Genomic DNA, 12,577 nt, shown 5'->3' on the forward strand with positions numbered 1-12,577 from the left:
TAGTGTGTGTCAATCCTATTCAAGCTAAATATGATATTTACCTAATATTTATACGTGTGGATGCGTATGTAATAAAAAGTTTATTATCTTTGCATCGGGAAATATGCACTCGTTCTTCAGCGAAAGAATATTGCGCTCATAAAGTCGCGCAATATTTCCCCTGAAGAACTCGTGCATATTTCACGATACAAAGCTAATAACCTATAAATATTAGCCACAGCTATCAAAACATGTTTGAATGTCCCTCACTCTTTCCTTTCACGTTTACTACGATGCCTCAATACACTCTTGCATAATTTGGATAGAATCAGTATAATAATATATAAATATCATATGGCAGCGTGTGTGACATTGATATTGTCAACCCGAGGGCAGAATGTCACCCGAGGCGAAAGCCGAGTGGTGACATTCTGTTTCGAGGGTTGACAATATCAATGTCAAACACGCTGTCATATGATATCTATTTTATTATACCGAACAAAATCAAGCACATAAAAAAGTTTTAAAAATGTTTTTAATTCATTTAATTCAACAGTTTCATCTCTAGCGCGGTAATCACCTGTGTACACATTGAATAGTGACGTCATTACAATATAACATTGTGTACAAGGGAGGCAGTCATTTGGCTAAAAAATAGAAGCAGTTATTTGCCCTTAATTTATATGACATTCAAAATAACAGCGCGGTCACATGACCTGACAGTCACTTTCGCTTGGTCACGTGTCAAAAGAGTTGAAAATGTTTCTGATAGTCAAAATATCTCTTCTTCGGGTAATGGGATTTTACCATTGTAGAAAAAAGTGAGGTACAGTAACAGAAAATCTACAATAAGTAAAGTAAAATTTAGTGGAATTATTTGTCCTTGTCCTCCACAGGTTTTCATACATGTACCACACATTCAATTGTTACAAATAATGACATAGCGACGACTTGTTAAAAGCATAATAAGTTACATTTGCATGTAAAAGGCAGTCCCTTCAATTGTACTCCATTTGCTGCCATACCTTTTGGACTTTATCTGAGTATAACTTCATGTCTTCAACGCGATTAAATACTTCATTTAAATAATCCTAGATCAGAACTGTAAAAGTAAGAACTAAGCTAGAAATATTAATTTGAATTTAAAGATCTTGTTTTGCTTATTGCTTCTAAGGTAATGCTTTGTTTTCCAAAGTAACTTAATTGAGAAAGATTAAATTGTAGCTACCGAGACCATGTTTAATGTTTCTGTGTCTTTTCTCTCACTTTAACTGCTACACTTTAAAGCAAGTATAACTTCTGTATGCCTAGATACATTCTAACGTCTGCTTTGCACTTTATTGCTGCATTTAGACAACACCGACTACCCAGATGCAATATCATCGATAGAACACTAAAGATAATGAAGAAATATACTCGAATTCCGAAATGAATTTGGCCTGTTGATTTACGCATAATTCGGCTAGTTTTCGTACTTTATATTTTCATTTTCGATATACAATCATAAAAACGATAGCTAGGCGAATTTTGTTTACTTTTTCATGACTTATAACTAAACTGTTCGTGACTCCAGCTCCACAACTGTTACGAACAAAACATCCGGTATCTGTACGCAGCCACTATAAGAAAAAAATCGCACTATAAATTAACAGATTATGCAATTGATCATTATTTACAGAGATAGAGTTACTGAATTATATAATAATGCATTTATTTGTCCTTGACATTACGGATTGGCCTTTATGCATCTGTTTTCAATCACTTCGTATCCCCAATAAGTATTACCCTTTATCTGGCAATGAAAATCATGCTGCATGTTGTGGTTATTTAGAACCAATATAGACAATGTATTATCTAGGTATGACATTAAAAAGTCTACAATTAAAAAAGCAAAATTTAGTGAAGTGGACTGACAGGTTACAGAAGCATTGGTATACATTGTGACCTTCTAGAAACTGTATCACCGACCTTTTATGTTTTTTTTTTATCGGGTCTCGAATAACGAATGATCCGCTTTATAGCTGTTTTTCATAGTAGTCACTAGACAAACAGACTGTACTGTGTTTGATGCCGATTGTAAAAGGATAAAATAAGGCTTGTCCCTTTGCAGATCTTATACAAATTCCATGGTGAGCCAATCGCAATATCAGATTGTTCTCAAATGGTCTTATTTAAAAATTGTAATACTTTATAATATAAAATATTACTTAACCACCAGATTTGTATCTTGACAGTTTTTGGTCGCCATTTGCAAGACCTATAAAGAGGCAAAGTCAGACCGAAATAAATATGGCAACTGCAAAGCCATCACAAGACCGGGTTCATCTGTTTCGTCTCCAAACTCTTATTATAGATGGAGGCACTACAGTCATAAGGAACATAATTCATCAGAAGAGCTCCAATGTTCCGTTTAATGTGTTTCTTAATCATGAGAGGACCTCAGTTAACACTCTGAAGAACAGGAACACAATAACGCAGGCACAGTACAATTTGCTATATCCACAAGGTGGCAATCCTCCTTCTATCACGGACATTGACCTAACTCTTGCGACATGCCTGCTGAGAAACCTGAAAAGTTTCGGGCTAAACACTAAATATAACTGGAGTGCAACACCACAGCAAGCTGACACTTCCGTTGAGGCAGATTTATGTCGTCTGAGAAATACACGAAATGAGGTAGATCTACTTCACTATATTTTTTATCTGTTCTATCAGTAAAATAACTGCAACATTATTTTTATTTCAAATTTAACATTGGAAGGAAATTTTAACAATACTGAATACAAATGAAAGTTTAAACAGTTCGTACTATTCATTCTTTTTAACGATACATATAAACATATGAAACAAAAGAGTTTCAGATGATGAGATGTTTAACTTACGAAACAGTGCAGTTATTTATTTAATTATGAGAACTTTAGAAGATGCATCATGTTCATTTCTTTCAGATAGCGCATATAGCGTCTACTACAGGAATAGACCAGGCAACATTCCAGAACAAGTGGAATGAAGTCGAACAGGTATCAGTACTTTTTAATTGGCTTTTAATGAAGCTGGGTATGGTCTCTATGGGTCCGTCTTATCAAGATACTTACGAGATTCTAACACGACCAGTAAATAACATACATACATGTAGAGTAAAATCTATTCTGCAATAAACCACTCGCGTGCAATGACGTCATCCGATCCAGGTGCGTAACACGGTCGTAAAAGTAGTTACCATTGTTTTCTTACACTGTTGTACTAGAATGTCGTGTTAGAATCGAAATAACAGGTTCCCAATTGTGATTTATCGTAGAATAACCAGAGTTTTTCGTTCTTATGCGAAATAATATGTCACTCAGACCTACGGCCTTCATGATATATTCTTCCGCATAAGAACTCGAAACTCGGGTTATTCTACAATAAACCAGGTTTGGGAACTAGAAAATGGACTTGCAATGTTTATTTATAAACTGCAGTAATCACTTTATGTTTCTGTGTCAGTTTACTGTTTTACTTATATCACAAAAGTCTCATTGTGCACGCCTTGCTGTTTGCTCCGGTTTGGTGTCTTTTGAGAGAAAAATCTACCGTTAAAACCAAAAATATTCAATGACTTATATCCAAAGATACAAACGTTGTAGATTATAACTTCAAACACGAAACAGTGGAAGTATCAAAGGGAATTAAGATGGGATTGCAGACTCGGTTTGATAGAGTCTGTTCATAGCAGTATTCGATCTTCAAATCTAAATGTGTTGAAATCAATGATCCTTAAGGACTAGAAAATATATGACAACACTGAGATAAAGTCGGGGCGACTTTTTACGGCCGCCACACAGCACTTAACACCCGCTGTTGTGCAGTAAAAATAATCTTGAAAGTAGATCCTTCGGAAGCGACGAGAACAATGCAAATAGTGAAAATTGCAGACTCGGTTTGATTGAGTCTGTTCAAAGGAGATTTCACCCTTTAAATCTAAATGTGTTGAAATCAATGACCCTTAAGGACCAGAAAATATATAACAACACTGAGATGAAGTCGGGGCGACTTTTTACGACCGCCACACAGCAAAATCTACGAAAATCTTCTTATCCTTTGAATACTTTTTCTGCGTATATGTAGATACTGGGTAATCTTTCGCAAAATTTAATTAAAAGATTCTTTCACATTGAACATCACTTAGCCTAATAGGAAAAAAAAATTGAAATATAATTTCCCTTGCGTTCCTCGATGAAGCTGTGTCTGAATGTAACTAAAATGTATTTCACTGAATTCGCGCGTACTTATCTGCCTATACCTAACAATATAGTTTAAAACAATATTTCTTTGGGTGCTTGAATAGTATTGACTATTGTTATTGTCGTTGGCTTGAATCGCTCAGTCCGCTATCATGTGAATTGAAAAAAAAAATCACTCGTGAGTTCTCGTATATTTTACGCTCAAAATAATACTTAATAATATATTTGTTTCTTCCCGCAGGTACTTCTCAGACTTAATACTTCAGTTCCAAATCCAATTCATAATCTTCAACAAGAGCTTGACGAGTATAAAAACAGCCCCCTTGATCCAGAGGCAGAGGAAAAAATAAAAGAAGAAATAGAAAACTTGCAAGAAATGGAGAAAAACTTAGAACTGGAACTGCAGATTGTCAAAAAAGAGTCTGAAGATGTAAAGAGAAAAGTTGAAGTCGTTAAGGGAAATGTTGATGGTGTTAAGGGAAAAGTTGAAGAAGTTACCGCAAATATTGAACAAGTAAAGGGAAATGTTGAGGAAGTTAGGGGACATGTTGAAGAAGTTAAGGGAGATGTTGAAGAAGTTAAGGGACATGTTGAAGTAGTTAAAGAAAACGTTGAAGAGGTTAAGGAAGATATTGCAGCTGCACATAGAAAGATTGATGAAAAATTGAAACTGCGAGAGAAAGCAGGTTGGTTATTTACCTTTACCTTCGTCCTTTTAAATGTACGCTTGTGACATTGGTATGGCGTTTTCGAAATTGTACAAAAACTACCAGAAATCATGAATCGTCTTCACGCTGCACGAAACGAACTAAAACCTACTGGCACGTTTGTTATGGCCGATTTATTTCACCAAATAAACTTAGATTAAATGTGTCATTCATAATTCTATTCTTCTAATCCTTGCAGTAAGTTTCGAATGTGTCAATCAGAAATGCAATAGGAACGGCAAAGAAACAAGAGTTCGGTAAAATTGTAATATTGACCTTTAAATCAAGGACCTATAACTATTTTAAAGTTTAAAAAGTTAGATGTTACAAGTTAAACGTATTTGGACAATACGTTGATTGTTAACATTGAATTCTTTGCTTTATCATTCTACAAAGACAGAGCGGTTAAGTCCGTTGAGTAAATATTAAGCGCTCCTTTCGTTAAAATCCTGTGTTAAATATAAAAATCTATTAATATGTGAAGGCTATTCTGCTGGCTTGAAGAAGTTCTGTCAGTGATGTTACCTATTTTAAACTAGTGCCGAAAACTATATTTTGAGGTTTTCTATAAAAGAATCGCAGCAACATGCATTATAAAACATCTTTTGACGAAATGTGTAGATTTCTAAGTATAATATATAACCATTAGTTCGCATCCCCTCCCATACATTCTTTTTTTTTTTTGCAACTTCATTAATATAATCACAACAGAACACCATCCTTTCCTTTTCCCTTCTATGTGGAACATACTACTTCAGAGCCCATAATTTTACATTATCAAGCGATATGTCACCTTTTCCTAGAAAGGAAAAAGGTTTGACAAACAGCTCCATTCCCCTCAAGATTTTTTTCATTTTAAAAGGGAATCCTATGAAACTTCATACACATGATTTGTCTGAAGTGTAGTTCTGCTTGTTCATGGAAACAGGCTGAGAGATCTTATGCTTTTATTCCCTTTCAAGATTGTGCGGTAACTTATTCCACAGTGGTGAACTAAGGAAGGGACGGCCATGACCTTAATACCAGGATGAGTAAATTGTAGACACGTATGCACATATGTTCTCTTAAGTTGGCGTCGTACACCATTATTATACCAGATTTATATAGCGCCCTTTTCATGATAAACACGTTCAAAGGCGCTTTACAGTTTGCAAACGCAGCCACATAGGGCACGAAATTCGTCTTCTACTGGTACAGACACAGAGCGGTCTGACCAGAGGGACAGAGTAAGAACGTTTTAGATACAGACGTGGCTGTTAAACGTGTCCGGTGTATAGCACTGATACATGCGAAGCCTACTTTCCTGGGAAGAACCAGTACAGGCCTCTAGTAAAGGTGGGAGACACTCAAGAGTATCTCAGAAATTTCCAGTACATGGACCCGGATTCGAACCCCGGACTTCCGGATTGACAGTCAAGCGTGTTACCACTAGACCACCGGCCCACTTACACAAACATAAGTGATATCTAGATAAAAATGAAACTTCATACATATGATCACCAGAAAACGAAGAAGAAATTTCTGACGTATTTATTTTTATTAATATCATGTGTTCCATATTCTTACTCTCCAAATTCAGCCGCATAAAGTATTTCTTTTCACTTATTGAAACATTGTACATATAACTATGTCGTCAAAAAGGTGAGTTTTTACAAGCCATATAAATAATTGAATGAACATAGGTGGCGGCCAATTTACACATGTCAACCTGTTTGTGGTGGACACTATTTCCTCAGTTTTATTTGTCTTGAGAGGGTAGGAAAATATTTTGGGGCATAGGGGATTGGTAACTATACCAAACATGTATTCTTTCCTTTCCGTCGCCACGTGGCGTTTGGCAACATTTAGTGTTACCTCAAGTTTAAAACTGTACTAAACGCGGTTAAGAAGTTTAAAAATAACAATATAAATAATCAGCAAAAATAGTCTTGTTGATAAAGGTCAAATCACAGGTGAATATCTAAATGGAAATTAAACCAGATAAAACAATAGACAGCATAACAATAGAGTTAGTTCTAGTTTTATTTGAATATTGGCTTTTTCATTTCCAACCTTTGAGAATAGCCAGTCAGATTTTCTTCTGCAACCATTATTTTTGTTTCATTAAATTTAATTGCTAGGCAAGTTTTTGACAAGGTTAAATTGTATCTTTATGGATATTTCAATTAATATTTCAACCAATTAGAATCATCTGCTATTTGAAAATCTAAACCTACAGTGTTAAAGAAATGAAAACCCTATGTCAGGATACGAGTTATCAACCCAATAATCTTGTCTGATAATACCTCTATTCATAACCCTTCTGACACGACAACATCGACCTCTTTTCATGTACTTGATAGATGGCTTCTCGTTTTTTTGGTTCCATCCTCAGTTTGATTCTGGTCTAACGTCAAACTGTCTCCAGTTTCCTTCAGTTCTATCTGGATGACTATATTCTTACGAACCATCTCGTTTTTGCTTTTTGGTGCCAAGTCAGTACTAACTTTCTGGCATACATCACATGACAGGCAAAACTTTGTCACTTCATTTGATATACCAGTGAAAACCTGTTCGTATTTTATCAACTGTCTCTTTAGCTAATACGTGGCGCCCAACTTTTAACTAATGAGCTAGCGCCAAAACACTTCTCCTGAACTGTGTTGGGACTAAAATCTGTTTAGTTACTCTGCCCGTCTTCTCCTTGAAGGTTCTAAATATTAGGTGTTTCTTCGCTTCATACTGAAACTTGAAACCTCTTTTCGTTTTTCGCTTCACATCAGTCCAACGTCTCTTCATCAATAGAACGAAAACTGAAGTCAAGCACTATCTGTGCTTACTTGTTACGTTAGCAATAAATCAGAAATACAAATTATTCTGACACTAACATAATCAAAGTTCTGAGACGTCTGGTGGTTGCGGGTTTTGGTTGATTTATTTTCTGTTAAAATGTCTATCTATAAATATACATGTTTGAGAAACAAATACAAATGTGCCTCATATCTAAGATGAACTCTGACTGACCTTACATGAAACTTATCTAAATTGCCAGCTGGAAGTCAGTGATGTAACCATGGGCTGGAATAACTTATCATTGATAGATCTTGTATAATCTGAATGGTCAGTTTGAATGGATACAGGTTGAATAAGAACTGCTTGATAATTGATAATTCTTCCGCATTGTTCATGAATGGGACTATTTTGTGTAGCACATGAACATCCTTTGGATGTGATTAGGAATCAAATAAAGATTCTATATGATTGTCAGAAATACACTTGTAACTTTAGTAGCGGGTTAAACCCGCAACCAAAAATGACGTAATAGATCAAATAGTTGATACTGTAAATAGATATGGCAATAACTGACCGAGTAAATTTGCACATTTCTTGTATGTTGTCATGGCAAGCAAGGACACAATCAATTTGATTTAATTTTTGAATGTGTTTTATATCCATTCTCGAAATGACAAGTCTATTTACTGTTTTAGTTGTCAAATAGATTTAACAAATGTAAATTTTCAGATGATTTGGATTAGTGCTAGATTATAAATCATTCCGTCAGTTTTTATATATGTCTATGGTAACATCTGGAAAATGTATGGTATTTTGTACAATGCATAACTTCAGTCTTTTTATGGCAATTCTATATTTCTATCCTAGATTTATACGATTGCTAAAATTATCAGTTGAAAAATAAAACAGATGACAAATATCTTAAAGGAAAACATCAAATGAAAATTGTTTGACTATTATCGATAGGACGAGTTAAATCAAATACAAAAACATTCAAAAACATAATTCTCACAAAGCGGTAAAAGTTCAGCAATAATGCCACATATATGATAAAAAGCGATCAGTAGCACGAACGCACTGCAGCTTCATAGGTGTTAGGATATTTAGTTTGTCTTTTATTGCAGTTTATTTAAAACAGAAATTCAAAACAAACGAAATATCAAACATCATTTTTAAGATACATTTATTGGTCATCTATATAAGTAAGGTTATATAAATTTTAAAATGTTCGTAAAATCAAGCAGTTTCAAGACGTTTCAAACCCAGTTTCCTGAGTCAAATCATTAAAAACACCTAAACAAACATATGGAACATGGTCAGCATGGCTGTATTTGAAATATTTACACGTCTATGTTATTGTAAGCTTTTCAATAGGGCATTAAAATTATTAACACAGAGCTCTCTTATGACAGTAGAGCCACCTCCTTGGCGACATGACTATCCTTTTCATGACAGAGCGGTCTCTCAAAAGTAAATATTTCTACTCCTAAACAATTTTCGGTACAAATATCATTTCTTAATGCATTGTATACCTTACAGCTATTTCAAACCTATTCGGTTTGCTTCTTAATATCAGTTAAAATGCAAACGTGTGACAATGAAAGTGTTTTCATGACAAAACGGTTCAGTTTACCACGAAATCAGTTTGCTGGTAAACACCGCCACAACTACAAATCAAGAATAAGTTAGAGAACCTCAAGTTCCCTTAAATCAAATCTACATCGCCTATCATTCCCGGATTTTTGATATTCAATACAATGCTTGTAAAATACAAAAAAAAATGTGATAACACTCACCTGTGCTGACGTTCTTTTATTGCGACATGCACCGGCTCGAAAGTTGTTGTTGTTTACCAAGCGTGATTTAGGCCTTTTTCAAACGGGAGTCATCAGGTTTCACAAACTGCATCACCAGATGAAGTCGTATAAATGCCTTGTTATCACACTAGAGGCCAATTCACGTGGTCCGTATGGAACCTGGTAATAATGTTTTACCTCGATAAAATCTGTTTCGTTTGAAACTGGAACATTCCCTTTAGTCCCCTACGTGACTATAGGATTGCTCTTTGCCACCTGTCCTTCATTCCGCCGTTCCGATCGTCTGTCCGTCCGTACGTATGCCTGATCTTCCACGGTTTCGTGTCCGGTTCATCAGGGGATCTTATTGACGAGTCAAGGTGTCATGCGCAAAACTCAGATACTTAGCTCAAAGGTCAAGATCACACATGGAGGTCAAATGTCAACAGGGCTTTTTTTCTGTCCGATCTGTAACTCGGCAATTCATAAAGAGATTTTTATATTTCATGGCGCTAATGTACTCCATAATCATACAGTGAGTTATGCACTCCTTTGAGACACTTAGTTCAAAGTACAATGTCACACTTGGCGGTCAAATTTATTATAGCATGAACAGGGTCTGTTTTATGTTCGGCCCAGAACTATTGCCTGGTATAAACGCTTCTCATACTCAGAAGAAGTGTCATATGTAACACTAAGAAATATAGCTCAACTGTGAAGGTTTACTTGGAGATCATTTGATGATAGGTTTTATTGCTGTCCAGTCCATAATATTGTCATTTATAAAGGAATTTTAATATAAGTTTTAGTTGGTTAAAGGATTTTCCTGGGTGAGAAGAGTCATTATGCGCAAAACAAAAGGTAATAGCTCAAAGGTCAAGGTCACTCTCTCAAAGGCCAACACGATTTTTTTCCTGTCAGGTCCGTAACTCAACTGTCCTTAAAGGGATATAATATTACCTGGCACTAATGGCCCGATTTTAAAATGATTGTACATAAATTGTCCTTGTATGACCTTGTGCAAAGGTCATAGGTCATTCAAATTATTTTGATTCGTCGAAAAACATGACCGCCAGAGGGCGTGATCATTTTTCCACTATGAATATAGAGTGGAAACTTTAAAAATCTTCTTGCGTAAAGCTTACAGCCCGATATTGAAATAATTTTACTCAAATGGTCCTTCTGTGACCCTCTACCACGTTAGCTCAAATTATTTAAATTCGTCAAAAAAAAGATGGCTGCAAGGGGCGTTGACAATTTTCCATAACGTATAGAGTAGAAACTGAGAAAATCTGGTATACACTTGTTAGCCCGAATTTAAAATAATTTCGCACATTTGCCCTTATATAATGTTCTACAGAATGTTTTCATTTTTACCGATTCACCAAAGATATGGTCAGAGGGCGTAGCCACTTTACGTCATCAATTTCTTTTAAACAAATTCGTCTCCAAAACCACTGAATGGGTTTTGATGAAACTTCAAACAAATGGTCTCTATAGTAACCCTCTTCAAATATGTTCTAAAGTGTCCGGTTCATTAAACATATAGATGTTTTAGTTATAATACGAACAGCTATCAGACTGTTTGAAAAAAAACTTTTCTCTGGAGTTTTGATATTTGGCATGTGATATAAAGGTTTGACTCTACCATAATTTTCCAAGTTATTACCCTAAGGTAAAAAATGGCCACGCCCCTGTGTGTGAGATGTGCTTACTATAGGGTTACACTTTACAAAGTTTGAACATGTTCTTTTCTGAATCAGTAATAGCTGGATATAACCTTGATATTTGCCTTGTGATATCAGAGTTGTGCTGTCTACCGTATTTGTTCAAATTATTACCCTAGGTTTAACAGTATGTGTGAAAGGCATATAGTATAGGCTAACTAACCTAACTCAGCACTTGTTCCATTACGTTATACAAAAACACTTGAAGCCTTGTACATAGGTAAGCGCATAAGGGTCAATGGGACCCTTGATTCAGGATTACATCCTTTAATATGATTGTTTCTTACATTTCTTTCTAATATCTTCCCACCAATTTTAAATTGAAACGATTTCGAAAATGAAGGTAAATAGTTGTTTAAATGTATACAATTTGTTTCTCCAAATTTCAAAACCCTATGTTACAACATATTGTATATATGGTACCATATTGTTAAATCATTAACAGATATAATAGAATTATCTTATGCTACAGTAGAAAAAAATGGTTGCCTTCCGGTAGGGGACTTTGTATTCTATGGCAATACATCGTTCACTTGTTTGATATATTGAAATACAGAATGTTTTCTTTAACGAAGTCGATGTCAAATTTTAAGCTGATCATTTGGGGTCAAAAACAAGGTCATTAGCTCAAATCAAAATTAAACGTTTTTATAACAACATTATTGAGGCCAATTTATCTACCATATCTGTATATAATGTACCGGTATAGTAAGAAAACTATGTCTTTATGAAATCAGCTAAAATTGAAAACGTGTCACTCTATCACCTTAATTTAGTACATACTGTGATTCATTTCATATTCAAGGTCAAATAGTCAGGGCGACCATCGAGGCCCTCTTGTTTTTAATATATCCGCAGAAAGTGTACGAATATGTGTCATCGTTTCGTTTTCGGCTTGTATTACATGCTTTGATAATAATATTGCATGGTTAAATCCAATAACATTCATTTCAGATGAACAAGAAAGTATTGCAAGAGAAACGCTAGGCATATTCCAAAGTCTATTCCCAGAACTACAGGCGGAACTTATGCGCAAAAAAAAGGAAGGTAGTGTAATCTTTTGAGATAACAGTCACATTAGATATTGACCTGAAATACTTGCTCTTGTTCATGGTTTTTCGATAGCTTGTACTTTCTTTGAAGTTGATTATAAGAAAAATTGACTAGTTAAGTTAAATGTGTATTAAGTTCTAGGAAAACATTTCTCTTTTTAATTCTTATGAACCTATATTCTTCAAGTTATATATTGAATGTTTTGTTTATACATTGTATATTCAAGAGTGCATTTGCAAACTGGTTTTCTGTAAATGCCGGATCAGATGTCTAGTCAATATCTAAAGTGACTCATAAATTATATATCCTAATGCCTGTTC

The 12,577-nt window shown here is 34.9% G+C and overlaps 1 protein-coding gene across 1 annotated transcript in view; it reads left to right on the forward strand.

The window, feature by feature from the left end:
- The window catches only part of LOC123527553 (uncharacterized), a 78,820-nt gene that overhangs the window by 11,511 nt on the left and 54,732 nt on the right, over positions 1–12,577 (forward strand). Inside the window, exons 2-5 of the mRNA XM_045307078.2 lie at positions 2,214–2,655; positions 2,928–2,999; positions 4,444–4,888; positions 12,159–12,251. Coding sequence (XP_045163013.2) covers positions 2,269–2,655; positions 2,928–2,999; positions 4,444–4,888; positions 12,159–12,251 — 997 coding nt within the window. The 5' untranslated portion in view covers positions 2,214–2,268. The remainder of the gene's footprint in view (positions 1–2,213; positions 2,656–2,927; positions 3,000–4,443; positions 4,889–12,158; positions 12,252–12,577) is intronic.

This window comes from Mercenaria mercenaria, chromosome 14 (genome assembly GCF_021730395.1).
Source record: "Mercenaria mercenaria strain notata chromosome 14, MADL_Memer_1, whole genome shotgun sequence".
Classification (NCBI taxonomy): domain Eukaryota; kingdom Metazoa; phylum Mollusca; class Bivalvia; order Venerida; family Veneridae; genus Mercenaria; species Mercenaria mercenaria.